Below are 22,425 nucleotides of genomic sequence, written 5' to 3'. Positions count from 1 at the left end.
GTGAACTCAAGCTAGTACTTCAAAAATTTAAAATATCCTGTAGCAACTGGGGTGCCCCAGTGCACTGTCTGTGAACCGTAGACACAGAGTGGAGATTCCCAACCAGATGCCATGGGGACGCTGTGGGTCAGGGCTGAATTCACAGACACCCAGGACCAGGGCAAGGTGCCGAGTTTTAAGTCAGATTCCACCAACCTGGACTAGACCCACGAGGTGAAGGGCTGGAACCCACTTCAAATGAGGACTGGCTGGAACCCACTTCAAATGGGGACTGGCTGGAACCCACTTCAAATGAGGACTGGCTGGAGAAGAGAAAGGCACCACCCTTGGAAAACAGACCACCCGGAAGCAAACCTCAGAAGAGCACAGAATCCACTTTTAGTGGCTGTTCAAGGACCAGAGGGTAGAAGCTGCAGAGAAGTCGCTCGTGTAAGACGAGGAAGAACGTTCCCCTACTGGGAAGAGTGAAGCCATACGAAGGCTGGCTTTGCGAAGCCATGCATCCTCTATCCAAGGCGGGGCCAGGACGCTGCTGAAGGGGCCCCTGCAGGGAGGGGGGCGACTAAGTCATCTCCACGAGGTCCCTCACCTCTGGGAGGTTCTGCTGTCCAGCGCAGTGAGAATTTAAACAGCCGCGTCTGTTTGCGAACCACTGCGTGAAGGTAAGTAAAGAACGGCAACCACAAGTGTGACATCAAGGTCAAGACGATACCAGAGGGCAATGAGGAGTAATGAGTCAGTCAGGAAAGAAAGGAAAGGGGACCTGCGGCTTCTGAGGGGCTTCCCCTGAAGAAGCAGACATGTCTGGAGCGCTCACGACACACCAGGGATGCCCCTCATCTCCCGGGCGTTCCTGCCGCCGCACCTGGCCCTTCCGCCCCTCGGCTCTGTGATGCCACACTCCCCGGGTCCTCTTCCTTCCTCTGATCACCCCTCCTCTCCCCATGCAGGACCCTGGCCTCCGTCCCCGGTCTTCTCACTCCCTCTAGCTCCCTGGCCACCTCATCCCCGTCCATGAATGCAGGGAGGAGGTCTGAGTGCCATCCGTGAGTCGAGTCTACCTCCAGCCCAGTTCTCTCTCCTGCGCTCTACAGCCACGTGTCCATTGGCCTCGAGGGATGGCAGACACGTCACCTGCTCCCTGCTCTTCGCAGTCCTGCTCTTGCCTCGGGGAATGGCTCTCTCAAGCACCCAGGGGCCCAAGCTGGAAACCCGAGCATCCTCTGAATTCCTCCTCTCCTTCTCCTGGGAATGTCATCTTTCTCCAAGGCCTGGAGGTGCTACTTCCTTCAAAGTCTCTTGACGCCTTTGTCTTTCTACTCCCGTGGCCCCATCTGAGTCCAGCCAGGTCAGTTTGCCATGACACCTGCCTCTAGCCAGTTCTCCACGCTATGGCCAGAAGGAATTTTCTAAAGTACAGCTCTGACCAGGTGCCTCCAAAGCTAAAAACTGTCCAATGGCTTTAGACAAAATCCAGGCTTCTGCCCTTGGTTTACAAGGCCTTTCCTGCTCCTGCTCCTACAAACCTCCCCAGCCTCATTTCTTGACTCCGCCTGGCTCTCCACTGGCACCACACTCTCTCTCACCTCGGCCCCACAAGCACTGTCCACTCCTGAGCCCCTGCCCTGGGCGCCACAGCAGCCATCCCCGCAGCAGCCATCCCACGCTACCCGAGCGGTCAGTTCACACTGTCTCCTACCTTTGTATCCCCGGCACCTGGCACAACTCCAGGCACAGAGTAAGAGGCAGTCAGCATCTGCGTTTACTGGACGATCACTTCTATTCATTTCTAATAATTGCTATAACCAAGATGGATAGGACACGTGGTGAGAGGAGCCCAGCTCTGAGTGCAACTCACGTTTTTGTGAGGGATGACATGCGGGATGTACTGCAGGATCAGCTGAGCCCGTTTTCTATCCTTGTCAAGTTCTTGGAAGAGCACGCTAGGTTTGAGATCCCTTAAAAACAAAGACATGGGTTTGGGATAAAGAACAAGCAAACCAGCCTCTGGTGCCACGTCCTGCTGCCCATTTTCATAAATAAAGTTTTAACAGAACACAGTGGTACCCATTCACGCCGCGCTGTCTCTGGCTGCTTTTGCACTACGATGGCAGAGCTGAGTAGGTGCAACAGACCCTGTCTGGTGTGCAAAGCCTAAAATATCTAGTGTCTGGCCCTTTACAGAAAAAGCCTGCCAGTCCCTATTCTAGTGCCACAACTGCAAGAGTTACATAAAGAGTTGGCCTGCCATTGATAAAAAAAGGCAGACATGATCTTATGTTCAGTAGTTGTAAGATTTCCCCATCCCCCACCCCAAACAAGCCCAGTTGTGATTTTTATCCTAATTCTGCTGATAAAAACGGCTATTTAATGATCATAACCTGTTGCTTAGCTCAGCTGAAAGAAATTCTCTTTCCAGTTTGCACACGAAGCATCTGCTAAGTGTGACCTGGCTCCGCAGCCATTAATGAGCCTGGACATCTTCAACGTAATCATGTCCTAACAGGGGTGACCGAGAGGTGACCTGTCACGGCAGGTGCTTCAGAGGGATGCGTGCAGATGAAAGGAAGGATGAGGAAGACGGACCAAGTCCTCTCTCCCCTAAAACATGAGTGCTGAGCACTCGGCCATGCTGCTGCCAGCAGTGAGATGGAGGGATTCAGGCCTCCATGAGTCCCCTTGCCATCCCGTGCTCACTTTCGTAGCCAGTGGTCCTCGGGGGCGAAGCGCCGCCGGCAGTCCCGCTCGTAGAGCACCATCAGCCACCCGTGAACGGACTGGAACAGCTCCAAGGTCTCACCCTTAGCATTCTCTGTAGGGCAAACACCCAGGAGAGCCATGGTTGCAGAGCTGCTCAGAACTGGAGGGGGTGGAAGGACAGTCCTGCCTCCTCCCAGCATCCTCAAGGCCCAGCAAGTTCTCCATCTCCCTCATGCTGAATGGTACATGGAACCAACAGGATAAAAAGGCTCCCTGGGCACATTCTAAGGGCCTGTGGGACCTGGGAATCTCTCAGACACAAGCACTCCGGCTGCCTCCCACTGGTATGTCATCCAAAGGATGCTTTCATCTAAGGAGTTTGGTGCTGAATGATTGGAAACACTGTGGGAGGCAGACTCTAACCTGAAGTGTGACCAGGCACATGTTTTATTTTCATGGAAATCAACTCAAAGAATCAAAAGGAGATTCAGGGCAAAATTAATCATGAATAATGCTTCCCACACATATAAATCCTGAAGGCTGCCTGGGAGAGTAAGACTTCCACAACCACACTTCTATCTTAAGAGGTCATAGAGAGTGGAGAAATAAAACGTCTAATTATATGAATAAAATTGCATTTTCAATTAATTTTGATGGACAACAAGGCTAAGAATCAGTTGGTGTCACAGACAATTGACTCCCTGTGTGTAGCATCAACTGAATGACTAACATTTTACCTTACCTACGATTCCATCCCAGATCATCTTGAATACAAAGGAATTCAGGAAAGAGGAGATGGTGACCAGCTCTTCCAGTTTGAATGAAATCTGTTCTTCATAAACTTCGATGTCATCAAGGATCCTAAATCAGACAGAATTATTCACCACTTCCCACTAAGAAGAAAGGGGGAAAAGAGATCTATAGCTCGTATGGGACAAAATAAGGTTAAGAAATAAGCTTTATCTTTTAAATGAAATTCACAGATAAAATGATATGATGGGAGAGTGGGTGGGGGTATAGATGAAGCAAGAGTGGCCATGGCTGATAACTAATGAAGCTGGTGACAGGTACATGAAGGTTCATTATGCTACTCTCTCTACTCTCTATTTATTTGAAATTGTCCATAGTAAAAAGTTAAAAAATACAATTGAGGAAAGAGAAAAGCAAGCTCTACTCTATTTTTCTTATCCATAAGGATCTGACTGTGACACTTGCTAATCGTAGGTGAGGAATCTTAACTGAGTCTGTGCCTACTGAGGGAAGCTGTGGAATCTTATTCTGCATCTGTAACAGACACTAGCGGCACTTAGTAGGTACCTGATAAGTATTTGAGGGTGAATGAACAAATGTCTGAAAGAATATATGAATAAATGCACCATAAGATGCAGTTATATCTGAAAATTTCCTATAACTGCTCTATTCACTTTAGAGCCTGACTCACTCTTGGGTCACCCTCGACCCAGCAATTAAGGGCGTCTTACCAGCAGCTACAGGCGCTTGCTTTTGCATCTAACCACTCACTGAGCCCTCCCTCCATGACTCTTAACCAATCCGCCACCTACATGTCCCTAATCCCCTCCTGCCAATGTCTCCTAGCCTGCATATAATTGTCCGAGGTCCATTCTATCTTATAATTTGTCAACAATCTTTTGGGGGAAAAGTGGAATTAAAACAATACCAAATACACAAGTAGACACACAAGCTTAAAGGAACTGAATGGGACTAACATTTGTTAATTTTCCATTGTGCCAGGCATTGTACTAAGTACTTGACTTGCCTTTTCTCATTTACTCCCTATCAGATTGGTAATGTTGTCTCCACTCTTGTGTTGAGGAAACTGAGGCTCAGAGAGGTTAAGCAACTTGCCCAGGGTCAGCTTGGTAACGGTGGTAAGAATAACAGCCAACACATATTGGCCTCTTCCTATGCCAGCGACTATGCTAACCACTGATCTTCCCTGTACCTTCCCATGGCTAAGAGGTAGGTGCCATGAATTCCCATCTACAGATGAGGAAACTGAGGCCCGGAGAGGCGGAGTCCCTGCTCCCCAGCCCAGGGTGTCTCAGTGAGTGGCTGAGCGAGGTTCTGCACCCTGGCTCTGGAATTTGCCAGTTAACTACCTAGCACAGTGAGTAAACAGCCGAGGTGTGATTTGAATCCAGCTCTAGGAGATCCCAAAGCCCACATCAAGTGGTACTGACCCAGCTCTCGTGAAAGGATGGGAACTAACCTTTACTGAATCCCTGCTACGTGCCACTCACTTTGTAAATCTCTTGTCTAATTCTTCTAATGACAGGTCCAAATGCTCGCAGTAATCACATTAACAACTGCTTCCTTGCTGACATTGTAATTTGGTCTCTGCACATTCTAGGAAAGGAATTCAGCCCCACAGCAGTCAACCTACGTGATGAGGTGCCGGGAACAGTCACAGAACAGCATCAGCATGGCCAAGAGCTGCTTAGACTCTTCAGTGTCATTGTTGAGGCATTCCAAGAAGAGCTTTAACCCTCCGTGGGGCCCCAGCTCACAGATAAATGCCCACAGTTTGGGCAGCAGGTCATCAAGGTAAGTGAGACCTGGAAAAGGATAGAGAAACCCAAGCTTCAGGTGGGGCTCCACCTGGTCTCTTATGTCTCCTCTCCTTCGGGAAAACAAAAGACTTAAACCTATTAGCGACCATTCAACGGAAGTGAGAGGAAGAAGGTGCAAATAAGAAGAAAAGCATCACCATGAGAACAACAATGATAAAGACAGCTACTATTTAATGGGTGCTTCCTTTGTGTCAGATATCATTCTAAATACTTTACAGGCACTATTTCCTTTTCACTTTGTGAAACCCAATGTTATCATCATTTTATAAGGGAGGAAACTGAAGCACAAAGAGGTTGAGTAATTGGCCCCAAATCACACAGCCAATAAGTGTCAGAGCCAAGAATAGAACCCAGATCTGCTGTCTCAGTGTTTATGTTTTAAATCAGGGGTCAGCAATTTTTTTTTTCTGGAAAGGGCGAGGGAGTTGGTATTTTTAGGTTTTTAGTCTGGACTAGACTCTGTCACAACTACTCAATTGCTACTATCACAGCATGAAAGCAGCCTCTTGGACAATAGATAAATAAATGGATGTGGCTGTGTTCCAACAAAACTTTATTTGCAAAAGCAAGTGGTGAGCTCAAATTGGCCCATGGGCCATAGTTTGCCTGCTTTAAACTATCCCACAGGCTTATTCACATTTAGCAAAGCTTTCCTCTCATCTACCTATTCTATCTCTGTTAAAAATGGGAAAGCAGTGCATGACCACAGCAGAGACACTCTGAAGTGTTACACAAAAATTGATGCCGGAGGGCTTCTGGATGGCTAGGCCTCAGGCACACAAGCTGTATCACTGTTATATACGAAGTCTATTAATATGGCTATTGACTTAGAAAGTGTGGCTCTAAAGTTCCACATGTCATGGAATGTACAGTAAGATGTGTTCCTCAAATTATTCCTCAGAAAAGGGGGAGTCACCTTGTATTTGAGTCCTTATAATGCCTCTCATTTTACAGAGAACTTTGAATTGCTTAATTTTGAACAAAGAACTGTTTGGGGAAGACATATTAGCCTGGGGGCAGACTCCATCAATGCGATGTATGGATGTCTAGAGGGTGAACTGAAGGGACTGTAATGGAGGCAAAGAAATTTAACACCCATCTCATTATTATTCCTAAAGGTTTGACCTTACATTTTCAAGGGTAAGGGGATGTGGTTACAAAATGCACAGTTTAAAAATAGGTTAAAACAACAACAACAACAACAACAGGGTTACTGAACAGCCAATACGTCAAGTAAGAAATCAAAAGAGAAATTAAAAAAATACCTTGAGACAAGTGAAAATGGAAATAAAATATACCAACACTTATGGGATGCAGCAAAGCAGTTCAAAGAGGGAAGTTCATAGTGATACATGCCTACCTCAAGAAATAACAAAAATCTCAAACAAGCTAATTTTTTACCTTAAGGAACCACAAAAAGAATAAATGAAGCCCAGAGTCAGTAGAAAGAAGTAAATAACAAAGATCAGAGCAGAAATAAGTAAAATAGAGACTGAAAAGGCAACTAAAAAATCAGTGAAATTGAGAGCTGGTTCTTTGAAATAAACAAAGTTGACAAACCTTTAGCTAGACTCATCAGAAAGAAAAAAAAAAAAAAGAGGGCTCAAATAAAACCAAAAATGAAAGAAGAGACATTACAACTGATACTACAAAAAAAACAAAATATCATAAGAGACTAGTATGAACAGTTATATGCCAATAAACTGGACAACCTAGAAGAAATGGATAAACCCCGAGAAACATGCAACCTTCTAAGACTGAATCATGAAGAAACAAATTCTGAAGAGTCCTATTACTAGTAAGGAAACTGAATCAGTAATCAAAACCTCTCAACAAATAAAAGTCCAGGACCAGGTGACTTCGATGATAAATTCTACCAAACATTCAAAGAAGAATTAATACCTATTGTTCTCGAACTCTTCCAAAAAAAACTGAAGAGGAGGGAATGCTTCCAAACTCATTTTACGAAGCCAGCATTACGCTAATATCAAAACCAGACAGACATCACAAAAAAAGAAAATTGCAGGCCCTGATGAACACAGATGTAAAAATCCTCAACAAAATATTAGTAAACCAAATTTGACAAGATATTAAAAAGATAATACACCATGACCAAATGGGATTGATTCCAGGGATGCAAGGATGGTTCAGCATCTGCAAATCAATCAATGTGACACATCATATTAACAAAACGAAAGATAAAAATCATATGATTATCTCAATACTGCAGAAAAAACATTTGACAAGATTCAACATCCATTTATTATAAAAACTCTCAACAAAGTAGGTACAGAGGGGATGTACTTCAACATAATAAAGGCCATACACAAAAAGCCCACAGCTAACAACACTGTGTTAGCTAACATCACTTTAAGATCAAGAACAAGACAAGGAGGCCCACTCTCACCACTTTTATTTAACATAGTACTGGAAGTCCTAGCCAGAACTAGGCAAGAAGAAAATAAAATAACATAAAATAAAAGGCATCCCAGTTGGAAAGGAAGAAGTAAAATTCACTATTTGAGATGACGTGATATAATAAATAGAAAACCCTAAAGATTCCATAAAAAAAAATCCATTCTATCAGAAATGAACTATCAGAAATAGAAATTAAGAAAGCAATCGCATTTACAACTGCAACAACAACAAAATAACTAGAATAAATTTAACCAAGTTCTAAAAGACCTGTAGTGAAAACTATCAGACAGTGATGAAAGAAATCAGAGAAGACACAAATAAATGGAAAGATATTTCATGCTCATGGACTGGAAGAATATTATTAAAATGTCCATACTACCCAAAGCAATCTATAGATTTACTACAATCCCTATCAAAATTCCAATGGCATTTTTCAGAAAAATAGAATCAAAATGTGCATGGAACCAAAAAAGACCCTGAATGGAAAGCAATCTTGAGAAAGAACAACAACTCTGGAGGCACCATGCTGCCTGATTTCAAACTATATTACAAATATATAGTAACCTAAGCAGTATGGCATTGGCATAAAGAAAGACACATAGTTCAATGAGACAGAATAGAGAGCCCAGAAATAAACCCACATATATATGGTCAACTAATTTAAGACAAAGGAGGCAAGAACATACAATGGGGAAAGGACAGTCTTTCCAATAAATGGTATTGGGAAAACTGGACAGCCACACAGGACAGGCAAAAGAATGAAACTAGACTACTATCTTACACCAGACACAAAAATAAACTCAAAATGGGTTAAAGAACTGGATGTAAGATCTGAAACCATGAAACTCCTAGAAGAAATCATAGGCAGTAAGCTGCCTGACAAGGGTCTTGGAAATGATATTTTTTTGTATCTGACTCCAAAAGCAAAGTCCACAAAAATAAAAATAAGCAAGTGGAACTACAACAAACTAAAAGGCTTCTGCACAGCAAAAGAAATCAACAAAATGAAAAGGCAACCTATGGAATGGAAGAAAATATTTGCAAATCATATACCTGATAAGGGGTTAATATCCAAAATATAGAAAGAACTCATGCAACTCAACAAAAAACCAAGCAATCTGATTAAAAAATGGTCAGAAGATCTGAATACATTTTTCCAAAGAAGACATACAAATGACCACTAGGCACATGTAAAGGTGCTCAACATCACTTACCATCAGGGAAATGCAAACCAAAATCACAATGATGTATCACCTCACATCTGTTAGAATGGCTCTTATCAAAAAGACAAGAAATAACTAGGGGATGTGGATGAATGAGGATGTGGAGAAAAGGAACCCTTGTGCACTGTTGGTAGGAATGTAGATTGGTGCAGCCACTGTGGAAAACAGTATGGAGATTCCTCAAAAAAATTGAAAATAGCACTACCATATGATTCCACAATTCCACTTCTGGATATTTATCTGAAGAAAACAAACACTAATTTGCAAAGATACATGCACCCCCTTGTTCACAGCAGCATTATTTACAATAATGAAGATAAAGAAAACAACCCAAGTGACACTCAGTGGACAAATGGATAAAGAGATGTGGTGTGCGCACGACGCGCGCACACACACACACACACACACACACAGAGGAATACTATTCAGCCATAAAAAAGAATGATATCTTGCCATTTATGACAACAAGGCATTGAAGGCATTATACTAACTGAAATAAGTCAGAGAAACACAAATACCAAATGATCTCTTATACGTAAAAACTGAAAAACAAAGAAAAAAACCCCAAGCTTATGGATATAGAGAACAGATTGGTGGCTGCTGGGGCAGGGTGTTGGCAGTGGGGGGAAGGTAAGCAAAATGGGTGAAGGGGATCAAAAGGGACAAACTTCAAGCTATAAAATAGATAAATCACGGAGATGTAAAGTACAGCATGGTGACTATAGTTAATAATATACATTGCATTTTTTTTGAAAGTTGCTAAGAGGGTAGATTTTAAAAGTCCTTAAAACAAGAAAAAAAAATTTTTAACAATGTATGGTGACATGTTACCTATTAACTAGCCTTACTGTGTTAATCATTTCACGTGTACAAACATCAAATCATGTTGTACACCTGAAACTAAGATAATGTTACATGTGAACTATACCTCAATAAAAAAAAAATGGAGTAAGTAGTTGCATTGTGGAGGTCACAGGTATACTTCTACAGGACAAAAATACTCATTTACAGAATGATGTACCAATTCAACAAGGACTGTGTCCCGAGCAACTTAGAAATGAAGATGCGTGCTCTGCAGAGCCATGTCAGAGGAGCAGCACAGTGGCTCCAGGACCAACACACGTACGTGAGGAGCACCGACAAAGACAGTCTGTAAATTGTGAGGTAGAAAAACAGCAGTATTTTTAAAACAAGTATGTTATTTTCTATAATCTAGTTTGTGTATCGTTCTGTGGATAGCCAAACTAACAGAATGAATATTATACATATACTTCAGACTAGCTTATCTTCATTTTTAAAATTATGTATTTTCTTTTTTTGACCGTGTACTACAACTTGTGGGATCTTAGTTTCCCAACCTGGGATTGAACCTGGGCCCCGGCAGTGAAAGTGCCAAGTCCTAACCACTGGACTGGCAGGGAATTCTCTAAAATCATATACTCTCAAATTGGCCAAAAAACTTCTTTTTGGATTCTCTCACTGGGGGATGCTGAATGTGGTTATCTTAAAAAGTTGGACACAGGCTATAACCTTAAAATCATCTCACTCAGTATGCTTCCCAGACCGTCCCATTGAGTGCTGGGGTGCCAGCTCGTCTGGGCCCCTTCTCCCTCTGCACTCTCCTTAGGGGAGCAGCCCTCAGCCCCAGGCCTTTCACCCCACCCCTTTGCTCAAGCTCCCAAAGAGCACACAGTATACTGGCTTGGCATTTCTGCTGCAGGTCCAGCAGGTACCTTACACTCATTACAGCCAAACAGAACTCTTGATGCCCCAAAATCTCCCTACCACCTCCTGCCCCCTGACCCAAGCTGGGTATCCCTAGCTCAGCAAATGGCCCCACCATCCACACAGTTGCTTGGGCCAGAACTCTGGCATCATCTTTGAAACTTAAGAGTCCTCACTCCCCCAAATCCAATCTACCAGTAAGACCTGTAGACTCCACCTCTAAAACATGTACGTAAATCCTCCTGCTTCCATCTCCAGCAGTCTGGTGGTTCTCAACCAGGGATGATTTTGCCCCAGGGGGAGGCATCTGACAATGTTTGGAGACGTGTATGGCTGTCAAAAGTGAGAGAGAGAGAGGTGCTACTGGAATCTATGGGTAGGGATCAGGGGCTGCTAAACATTCTGCAATGGATAGGACGACCTCTACAACAAAGAATTATCTGGCCCCAAATGTCAACAGTGCTAAGGCTGCCCTAGTCCAAGTCCAAGTCCAACTAGGGTTGACTTGCCCTAGTCCAGGTCAATGAGGTCTCTCACTATTTTCATTGTCACAGTGCCCTTCACCATACTAACTACATTTTCCGCCTACTTATTACTGGTCTCCCCACTACTACAATGTAATGCCCTCGGGAACACAGACCTTGGCTGTCTTATTTCCCTCTGTATCCTCAGCACCTGGCACACATAGGTGCTCTATAAATATTTGAAGATGAGTACGTAAGTGTGAAAGACAGCAGTAGCAATTTGATTTAAAAAATGTAAAAAGTAACAGAGAAATTCTTAACCCTTTACGCAGCCTCAAGGCTTACGGACGTTTTGTCCTCATGATGCCAATCATACTAACAACTCCTGTGCTGCAACTTTCAAGCCCTGATGCCCAGTTCTCTGCTCCCAGTGGGGACTTTCTTCCTTGCTCAGCTAAAAAGGAAAATGTCGGGCATATTCATGCAATGAGATCTTACACAGCTAATAATAATGAGGTTTTTAAAGAATTTTGACATGATAAGATGCTTATAATGTGATTAATGGAAAGGGAAAAATAAAACTATACATTTCAATCTAAACACATATGTAGGTAACACACTCAGGATCAGGTGGTCATCTATGGACTGTAGGATTAAGAGTAGTTTAAGTTTTCTTTTTTCTGCTTCCTTGTCTTTTCTAGTTTTCTATCCATAAAAAAAATTAACGTTTAAAAAAGCAAGTTGTACCTCATAATGAAAATAAAAGCCAGGTCACAGGAACAAACTAGAAGTGCTAGGACTGGGGCGAGCTTGGGCTATGTAACTGAAGTAAACCAGCTTCTAAAAACAGCTCAAAAATACCCTTCTTCAAAATCGATTTTCTGAGTCAAGGGAGCCAGGAGAGAATCAACTTCTAAGAAAGCTTGTTTGGCAAATGTGAGAAGTGGCAGGGCTGCCTCGGGACTCCAGACCTGTGAGTATCTGCAGCCGGATCTGGGTGAGCGTCGTCAGCGAGGTCTGGTAGAGGACGCAGATGTTGCAGACCTTCTGTACCTCCGCAGAATCAACACGTTTACCCCCGACGGGCCTGAGAATATTCCGAACTGATGCTGACTTCTGAAATGCACGCTTCAGGAGAGCTGGCAGGGAGAGGAGGAGGAACGTGTGAGCAGAGGTTCAGCCATCTGCCAAACTCCACTCCGTGAAGGGAAGAGCACTTCAATAAAGCTCCTGATTTCCAACCAGAGCCAGACAGTGAGGCTGCTGCTTTGATTCAAATCATCTTTTTCGCATAAATCAGAAAAGCAGTAACGACAGGTTTTTAGGTAGAACTCAAAAGACCTCTTCAGAACAGGAGATTTGTCAGAACAAGTCAAACATATCTGATTCTTACTGTGGATTCTTTTACTGTAACCACTTAACTTCAGAACCCACGAAGGTAAAACTTCCGAGGACTGTATTAGGGGAAGAGGGGCTGAGGTGGGGGGCCTGGCTGATTTCCAGGGTTCTGTGCTTTCAGAGGGAAGAAGGAGCATCAGCCGCAACTACTCATATGCAGTTTGGGGTTGTGCTCTTGTTTCACCCCTTCCCATTTATATCCTGCTGAAGTTACACTGAGCCCACGCTCACTGACAGCTACAAGATGGACCTCTGCAACACGCTGGAGAGCAGAAGAAAAGCCACACTGACCCTGGCATCTGCCACAGGCAAGTAACTCCACCAATTATGTGCTAACAGCACTGCCTTACTTTTATCAGAGTGGGCAACAAGAAACCTTTCTGTGGAAACCACCACGGCTCCTGCAAGGGGGACGCTGCTGAGGTGGCAGCCTGCTCAGTGACCACGGTCCCCTGCAGAAGGAGCACCACACGGGAGCTATCTTTTCTCATTAGGAACTCAAAAAAGCTCTACCTCCCTTAAGAAATGTCTTCCTCCTTCTTCCTATTAATGAGAAGAAAGGGTCCACAAATCCCTTTTCATTTTTGGCTACTAGAAATTCAGAACCAAAAAAAAAAGAAATTGAGAGCCAGATGGAAGTTTAGAGATGAGCAGGCAGCCCCCGTGGACCACCTGTGGACGTCCTCTACACACGCCCCCGATCACACAGTTACGATCCCCAGTCCTTGTTTACTATCCCTAAGGGTTTTCCGTCACTGTTTTGCTATGTGAGCTTGATTTAAGCCATCTCAAAGTCTTCAAGGAAGAAGTCAGAGGTCATGTGACAGAGGGGAGCGGGCACACAGGGCCAGCCACGCGTGGGGCTTTGGGCAAGGAGAGCCACTCACTCTTCACGGGAAGCACGTTCTGTGGGGATGCTGGTGGCACGTGGACCGGCTCCTGGCTCTCCAGCAGCTTCTTGCTCAGGATGTCACTGAAGAAGATCCGGATCAGAGGCACCCCCCACAGGAACTGCAGCTGTTTGGTGATCAAGGGCATGGACTCGTTAAGGCTAGGAGAGAGCAGGAGAGCAGGCATGTGAGTTCCGCCTGCTTGATGGACACCCTCCGGAGGGGCAGCTGGGGGCTGCCACTTAGCACAGCAAGTAAGATGCTAGAAGAGAAGTGGGATCCACAAATGGCTGCTGAGGCCTGGATGCAGGAGGCACCACCTCTTCCTTGGCTCCCTTGCTCCACCCAGGCTTCCTGTGCCGCCTGCAGCGTTGCTGCTCCCCCAGGCCCCATCTGTCACAGTCACCTCCCAGACACCCTCTATCTGTTCTTCATCCTAATCCCATCTTGTCTGCCACCCAGTCAACAAAAGCTACCTGATGCCTACTGAGCTGTCCTCTTCATAGGTGGCCCGCAGGCCCGGCCCACAAATCCCGATGAAGGAAGGGGAAGTGGTGGAAGAGAGGCAGAAGGAGACAAGAAAGACAGCGATCTGCTCCAGGACTCACCCATAGTCCACGGATTGGGAGAACCAGCCAAGGACAGGGTGCCAGTGGGTCAGGTTGGACTTCTTCTGGGACACGTACTTCTGACAGTAGCAGAGCATCTGGGTGAGCAGACTCACAAACCCGTCCGTCTCCTCCTCTAACACCCTGGGGCTGAGGGAGCCCAAGTGCAGGAGGTTGCCTACAAAGAGAGAAGGCTGAGTGCCATGGGCAGACGTGCTTCCTCACCTCCCAGCCCTGCTCTCTGCCTGGGCCTCATGCATCCACGTCCCATTAGTGCTGGGCTGCAGTGCAGAGTGGGGCTTAGACACAGGCCCACCTGGCCCCAAATCCTGGCTCTGCCACAGGAGAGCTGGGTGACCCCCAACCCACCACTCGAGTCCGTTTCCTCATCTGCAAGACTGCAACAATGATCCCCACTCTCAATGTGAGGGTGACATGAAGTAACACGTAAAATGTCAGGCACACAGATTTTTAAGTTAGTATAAAACCAAGATTCTAAAACCCAGGGTCAACACAAGAAATGACCTTTTGAAGAGTATCTGAAAGTCCTGGAAGATCACTGTTATTCAGGGTTCACTGAAGTTATTTAACGTCTTGCGTGAGGACTCTCATCAACTCCCTTAAAATATAGCTCCAAGAACCTTTTTCTATGTAAAATAAATCTCCTCTAATTAGACAATGAGAATTATGTACCCCTGCTGTTTCAAATGCTTCTATCCACAAACCCTCTCCTCATCTAAATGAAAACATTGTAAAATAGATGCTGCAGACCCTGCTCTGATCTAAGCCCCACCTAACTGTGCTCTCTCTTCTCCCTTGAGATGGAATCATCCAGGCAACTCATCACATTTTCATTTTTCCCTTGGCTGCCAGGAAGTGCTGAAATTTAATATTTATTTACAGTCACTCAGCTAGTTTGCCAGGCTGATATATTTTCCATGTGATTTTCAATTTTACATGTCTACTGTAACTGTTTACCTGGTTACCTGTCTTTTATTGTAAGCACTTCCAACTGTGACTGAAAACAGCTCGTTGTCTCCAGAATGGTGGAAAGCAAAACCCCTGGGCTTTTCCAGACGTCCAGAACACAGTCTAATTCCAGTCACAGATACTCACCCAGGAGACAAAGGGTATGGCATCCTTCTAAACTTTCACACACATCACGGCATCGATCTTCGTCTCTTAAAAATGTGATGAATTTACGGAGCATGTCATGAGATTCTAAAACAGAGAGGCGCTGCAAACAAGCGCAGACTGTTAAAGCAGAGGCTGACAAGATGAGCTTCCCACTAGAGCCTGAACTCCATCACCTGCAGGTCACCCCCAGCTGCCAGACACGTCATCCACCACCAAGAAGCAAGCGAACAAAGAGGAGACCCCTTTCCTTCGGGCTTCTAACATGTCTACGGAGGTTATTGGTTTAGGACAAACATCGGAAGAGGTAGAAATGAACAGAGAAAACATTTCACCTTCCAGTCTGAGGACAAAATGCAATTGGGGGAATTGAGAGCCCACTTACCTCAGGGGTCACGGTGCTGAGGTGAGTCACGAGAGCGGGCACGGACACGATGTGGATGAGGAATGGCCAGAGCAGATTGTCTGAAAACTGTGCAGCAACCACAGGGCTAGACACAGACAGATCACCTCACTCAGACAGGTTTAATGTGAACCTGGAACAAAAGAACAACCCTTCCAACACCCCCAAATCCCTTGAAATTATGCTTCACGGGACTTAAGACTAAAGGCTGAAAATGGGCCCATCCACTGGGGGAAGGGTTGAGTTGGTGATAATTTACTCTATGACACAGCCACGAATAATCCATTCTGAAGTTTTACTGCCATGAGAGAATCCGCATACTATAATCAACTTTAAAAAAGAAAAGCAGTATAAGAAGCTATAGACATGGGACAGGAGGAAAAGAGGGGCTTCTGGGATGCTCTTACTGTTATTCTATTTCTCAGTTGGGGCGGTGCTTACAGTGATGGGAATGTTCACTGTCTGATAAGTCACCAATAACTCGCACTTCAATTAAGCGATTTATGTTAAATATATGTCCAGATAATAAACAGAATAGGATGAGTTTGGGAAGGTTCCCACGTGCCATTAATTTAAGAAATACATATTGATCTTAGAATATAAAACTGTTTTGAATATATGAAGCAAGTATAAAAAGTCAGGAGTAGAGACTGTGGGCTCTGAAGTCAGATAGCCCAGGTTTAAATCTAGGCCCTGCCCCCTCCCTGCTATGTGACTGACGGCAAGTGGCCTAACCTCTCTGGGCCTTAGCGGTCTCATCTATAAAATGGAGTTAAGAGAATGTGGTGAGGAGTCAGTTAATGTGCACAGAAGTCTTAAAACAACGTGCGGCCCATGAATGTTAGCGATTTGTATTACAGGATTTGATGATCATGTCTAAACATGTCAGTTATGACTTGATAGACTTTTAGTAGTAGTAACTATATACTGTATGACAAAACCACTGAATATCTTGTTTGACAACGTCCTGGTCCTGTTCGGTTATGTGCAAATCCTCAGAGGAGGATAAAAGTGCACTGTGTAAGAAAAAGGCTTTGGAGCAACCTGGCTTTAACAAGTGAGTCATGGATTCTGACATATGGAAAGAGAAAACGTAAAATGATGGATGCTAGTATATTCTTAAAGAAGAAACGTGGTGGAATGATTAGATGTGGCCCTCTTGGTGGATCACAGCATGGACTGCAGCCACAGCAGGACGGGGAAGGATGCTGGCATGGAAAGACGACTTGTATTCTTGGGAGATGGGGGAGCTGGAGGAGGCAGCAGAGCTGCTGCTGTGCTCCAGGGCTCAGATGTCTGGGTGTCGACTTCTGCTGTCTCTGACAGAGGAGAGAGAGGGCGATGCTGCTGCAATGAGCTGCCCAGGTGACTCAGGAAAGGGAGCTGCAGTAAACCCGCTTCTAGGAAAACCTGTTTGTGTCTAGACGTTATGATTCATTAGACACAGCTCTACGTAAGACACAGCTCTACATAACGCCTCTCAAAGTATGTAATGAACGTATGACTGTTACCTAGCTAGCTTGTTCTGTTTCTTTAGTTGTAACATAACTGGTGAGATTCTGTTCCTGTTATGAAGATCTAGCCTCTAGAGGTGTGCTGTCCAAAGCAGTAGCCACTGGCCACATGTCAGGGGCTACTGAGCATCTAAAATGTGGCTGGGCCAAACTCCTATGTTGTAAGTATAAAATATACACCACTTTCTGAAGACTCAGCAAGGAAAGAAAAATTAATAAATTCCACGGGATGTTCATCTAAAACCTGGGCGAGAGCACTCCACGTCCAGCTACGTTTGCATCAGCATCAGTTAAACAAGCCCAAACGCCACAGGACCTGTCCGAGCTTTCAGCAGGAAGGTGCCCAGTGAATTAGCAGGAGGGGGCAGACAGGCAGCTTTACCAAGCTGGTGTGACCACAGCACTCCTTTCACAAGTTATCATTATCTTGGGGATTGAGATATCAGATTATCAAGCTATCTAATTAACAACACCCCAAGTTACTGTTCCTTTCAACAGTTTAAGAATGTTCTGGACCCGTTAACAAGCACAGCTGTTTTACAACTGGCAGTTCTCAGATTTGCCGGTATGATTTCCATCAGGAAATATTGACCTTCTTTGTACTTCTACATCTCCCAACTGACTAAGTGAAGGTAAATATCACATCCTCTGTGGTCCTCCAAATTCTGGTGTCTTAAACCCATGTCTGCAGCACTATTCCCTGAATCCTTTCACCCTGCCCTTTGCTGGGCTTCTTTCAGCTCTTAGTTTCCTTTATCAATTAAAAGCTCAAAGGGAAAAATGATTGTATCTTGGCCCCTGGCAGAATAAAAGCTATTCATTTTGAATAGCTTTCCTCAAATAATGATGCAAAAAAATATTCAGGGGTACAGTCGGGAGATTAAGAAGCAGAGCAGTCACAGATGTGTCACTTTCACCAAAAACAACACTTCCTGTAAATTCTGACAAAGTGGGCAAGCCCGTACCTGATACGGAGATCAGGTAATCAGAGAAAAGAAAAAGCAAGAGGAGGAGCCTTCAGAAGATGCCAGCCCCTCGGCTAGTTTCCTACTTACCGCATCGCTAGGGAAAAGGCTGCTGTTAAAGTGCCTTTGGACAGACAAGGCCGGGGTCTCGCCAGGCCACGGGTTAACAATATCTGAAAAGAACAATGTAATTGGTCAGGGGGCGATGCCAACTTTATATACATTTGTACGTAAAAAATGTACAATGAGTGAGTGCTTCAGATAAAAAACTGTATTGGGATGTTTCTAAAAAATGAAAGCAATGGGTATGGAGGTTCATTGTACCACTCTCTCTCTACTTTAAATACTACACTTAAGTTTTTTAAAATAATAAACGGTTAAAAAACTAACAGCCGATAAAAATAACACCAGATTTAAAATCTCAGTGCTTTTAGAAGCAATTCAGAGTTATGGCATCGAGTAGAAGCTTCCACTGAGATGAACTGCTGAGAAGCCACCTTTGGCTGCCACAGGATCTCGCAGGGTTGTCGTGAGCAGAAAATGAATCCCAACCAGGAAAGGGCCCATTTCAGTACTAAGTGGAAGGACGGACTAAATCAATGTCACTTCTCAAGCTCAAGAATTACAAAGTACTTTTAAACAGTGACTAGTTAGATTTCTGACAATTCCCTGGACGTATGAACTGGCGCGATAACAGGCAGTGTGGACCGAAGGCTGTTTGAGGACACAGAGCTAGAAAGACAATTCCAGACACCGACCAAGAAGGCACCTGAGGGGATACGTCCTGAGGCCTCCTTCCTGAGTTTACATTTCAAGTGACTGGATTATCCTCGTAGCCAAAAACGTGACATAATGATGGGATCCCAGGCACGGTCCTCCCTCTGCACAAACCACGAGTGCGCCAAGGCTGGGGTCGGGGAGGGAGGAGAGGGCACGTTCCACAGAGAGCGCTCTGTGAGGAGGGTAGCAGATATGCGGAAACCAGAGGCAAAGCCCAGTTCAGGTGTGGAGGGTGAGCCGCACGTTAGGGATGGGGTCACGGACCTGCAGCACAGAATAAAATCCACGCTGGTTGAGATGGCCCATGATATTTGCACAAATGTGGTTCATGGCTGGTCGAAGACTCTCACCTAAACGGAGAAAAAAGTCTGAGAAACCATCTTTGGCCATCACATGAACTGTTTACGTGCCTCAGGCTGTAAGGGGACGCGAGCGCCTCTGCCTTGCCCTCCTGCTCCCCTTGGGTCTGCTTCCAGAGAACAGGGAGACACTGCGCCTCTAGAATTCTCTCTCTCCTGCAAGGCCTGATTCACACGTCACCTCTTAGAAGACGGGTCCTATCATTTCCCAGAAGTATTGTCCCCAGCCTCCAAGCTCTGTCAGCACCTTTTCTACTTCCCTCCGAGGGCCTGGCACTTTCTACCCTGTGGCTACCTCCTCTTCCCCCTGGGCTATGAGCTCCCTGGCAGGGCCCAGGACACACTGAGTTTTACCCCCCACCCCCCACCCCCCCCATCCCCAAGTCCAGGATCATGCCTTAAATAAACCCTCCTTCCTGGCCTGGAGCCTTCACACATTCAGTTTCCTCTGCTTCAAAGTTCTGTCCCTGCTCTGGGCTCTGTGAACTCCACCTCTCCCTCCAGCCCTCAGCTCAGACGTCACCTCTTCAGGAAAGCCTGAGCCCCACACAAGGCGAGGCCTCCCACCCCACTGCACTCTCGTTTCTCCTGGGCTCTTCCTTCCAAGTGCACTTATCACACTGTCATCATGACATGTACGTACATATATTACTCAGGTAGTCACACATGCTCATATACGTATACTAGCTCTCCTAATGTCCATCTCCTCCCCGCCCCCCACAGACTCAAGTGTCGTGAGGAGGGGCGGGCGCAGAGTTGAGCACCTAAAGCCCCTGGAGGGCAGTGACCGTTCCTGTATCTCCAGTGCCTGCACAGCGTCTGGCACAGAGCAGGCTACTGGCTGAATGGATGAATGAAGTGAATGTATGAAACGTGTAAGGCTGAGTTCAATATTCAGGGAAGGAGGCAGCTTTACATGCAATTTTATGGGCAAAATAGAATTATCTGCTGCCGAATATTCTCCAAATAAAATGAGGAGGCTTAAGTGAACATTATCACCCGGAGGCTGAGGTGCCGTGGGGATTGTAACAGATGGGCTCAGAGGGACTGTGCCTTCCAATGTAAATTCCAAGAACGGAGAGAGAAGAGCACACGATACTAAGCACGTCCTAGACACTACAGTGCAGTGTGATGGGACGTACCAAGGGCATCTCCCTGTGTGGTTCCAGGCCCTTCCCTGAGGCTTGTGGCAGAAAAAATGCTTCTTGAAAAGGTCCCCACACTCTCTGTGGAAAGGCTACTTAGGAAAGATTTTGGAGCAAGTCCTACAGACCTTTTCCCCGGAGAATTTTCCACGTTGAAGTGTCTGTGAAGGTGACAAGCATCGTGAGGTGCAGGGTGATGAGTCTGGAGTCTTGTAAAATTTCAGGCTAGAAACAATAAAGAGAGCAAGATGAAGACGCACGCCTTCCAGTCCAAGAGAGTAGAGCAACCATTTCACAACTTTTCTGAATGCAAACAAACGAGTCAGGATTCTAAGTCTTTATTCTTTTTCTCTTGAGGAATGAGCACTTTAGGAGTTAAATCACAGGGATCCCGGCACACGAGTGCTTGACCACAGACTCTGAAATACTTTGGGGAATGGAGAATTGAGAATTCTTGGAAAACGAGATGACCAGGGCTGGCTTGCTGTACGTACGCATTCAGTGTTTAACATGTGTACGTACGTGCTCTGGGGCAACAGAGCAGAAATGCAACTGAACATAACCAGGACTCTGGGCTCAGACTTCCGGCTTTACCACTTACTGGCTGTGTGATCTTGGGCAAGTTTCTTAACCTCTCTGTACTTTGGCTTCCTCCTCTGTTGACTACAGACAGTAACAGTGCTTCCTTCATTGCGTTGTTGTGAGAAATAAATGGATTAATGTATATAAAGCACTAAGAACAGTGCCCAGCACACAGGTAACACTATGCAATAGTGGCTATTACTCTAATGACGGCCACAATGGACGCCTGTTGCTGGGTCAAGGCTGAGAGAGCCACTCACAAGAGCCTGGAGAGAGATGTCTGGGAATGGATCACTTGGGGCTCCGGGGACATTTGCTCCTTTGTTTAGTTACTACTGGAGTCCTTGCCAAGCCTCTGTCCCTGAAACTTCTCCCTCCCTACGTGCAAAATGCAAATGGCTGCTGTCTGCACAAATTCACACCCCCGCCCACCTTCCCGTAACACAAGGGTGGGCACTGGACCAGTTGGGGCTGGCGGCAGTACCCTGTCCATCCTGCCACTGTGACCAGTTCAGGGCTGAGACCAGGATCCCACTGGACCTTTACGAGTCCTCCCAGATTTCTGAACTGATGGGGGAGGCCTCCCTTTTCTCTTTAGTCAAGACAGAGTAAGGATGTGAGGCCAGAACTGCTGGCTATCGTGATTACAGCAGGAGAGGACACGCTGATTCCAACAGGGAGCACAGATGAGAGAAGGAAAGAGAAGGAAAATCCAGAAGCCCCCTGGCTCTAGTACATATTATCAGCTGCATACGTGTTGGGTTTCTGCACCGTAATAAGGGTCCTGACTAGTATAATAACGTCAATATAAAGTAGCCACTATATCAAAAGCATGGAAAGGAAGACAACAGGTTCCCTGGCATTTCATCCCTGTGGTGAGTCAGATGTAGAAAACAAACTTATTGTTACCAGGGGGTAAGGAGGGGAGGGATAAACTGGGAGATAGGGACTGACATATACACACTACTATACATAAAACTGATAACTAATAACGACCGACTGTAGAGCACAGGGAACTCCACTCAGCAGTCTGTAATGGCCTATATGGGTAAAGAATCTAAAAGAGTGCATATATGTATACGCATAACTGATTTACTTTGCTGTACACCTGAAACTAACAACACTGTAAATCAACTATACTCTAATAAAAAATTTTTAAAAATTAAAAAAAAATAAAAGACTGTGGTGACTGTAGGTCAATGCTGAAAATACTGTGCATGGAAAAAGCACTCAAGTTGATAACAGCATCTAACTCACTCTCTCTGGGAACAGGGGGCCAGTAACGCCTTACCTGACTCAAACTGATACATCACAAAGGTACAACCTTTGAGGGAACCACGAGGACTCTGAAAATACATTCTACAGGCCTCAAGTGGGAAGGATAGATTTACAGTCTCATTTTTTACCTTGAGCTGCTCAAGAAACTCACAGCAATACCACAGAATGCCTTTGATCTGTTTAATCCATAGGAGGGTGAGCTCCTTGGAAAGAGCCAGGGACACGTACCACACCTACAAGCAGGGAAA

General features: G+C 45.3%; 1 protein-coding gene across 4 annotated transcripts in view; it reads right to left on the bottom strand.

Annotated features, from left to right (window-relative positions):
- The window catches only part of UBE3B (ubiquitin protein ligase E3B), a 51,584-nt gene that overhangs the window by 21,374 nt on the left and 7,785 nt on the right, over positions 1-22,425 (bottom strand). For 3 of the 4 annotated variants that reach the window (XM_057745243.1, XM_057745244.1, XM_057745246.1), the window contains exons 6-18: positions 22,306-22,410; positions 20,446-20,542; positions 19,078-19,163; positions 18,124-18,206; positions 15,537-15,642; positions 15,134-15,254; positions 14,018-14,195; positions 13,407-13,570; positions 12,093-12,260; positions 5,105-5,276; positions 3,443-3,561; positions 2,698-2,812; positions 1,859-1,958 (exon numbers count right to left, since the gene is read on the bottom strand). In XM_057745243.1, the coding sequence (XP_057601226.1) occupies positions 1,859-1,958; positions 2,698-2,812; positions 3,443-3,561; positions 5,105-5,276; positions 12,093-12,260; positions 13,407-13,570; positions 14,018-14,195; positions 15,134-15,254; positions 15,537-15,642; positions 18,124-18,206; positions 19,078-19,163; positions 20,446-20,542; positions 22,306-22,410 (1,614 nt within the window). The remainder of the gene's footprint in view (positions 1-1,858; positions 1,959-2,697; positions 2,813-3,442; positions 3,562-5,104; positions 5,277-12,092; positions 12,261-13,406; positions 13,571-14,017; positions 14,196-15,133; positions 15,255-15,536; positions 15,643-18,123; positions 18,207-19,077; positions 19,164-20,445; positions 20,543-22,305; positions 22,411-22,425) is intronic. The other variant, XM_057745245.1, reaches the window with a different exon arrangement.

The sequence above is a fragment of the Hippopotamus amphibius genome, chromosome 8 (genome assembly GCF_030028045.1).
Source record: "Hippopotamus amphibius kiboko isolate mHipAmp2 chromosome 8, mHipAmp2.hap2, whole genome shotgun sequence".
Lineage (NCBI taxonomy): Eukaryota > Metazoa > Chordata > Mammalia > Artiodactyla > Hippopotamidae > Hippopotamus > Hippopotamus amphibius.
Note: the sequence above shows the minus strand (reverse complement) of the source record. Positions and strands in the feature narration are given on the sequence as shown.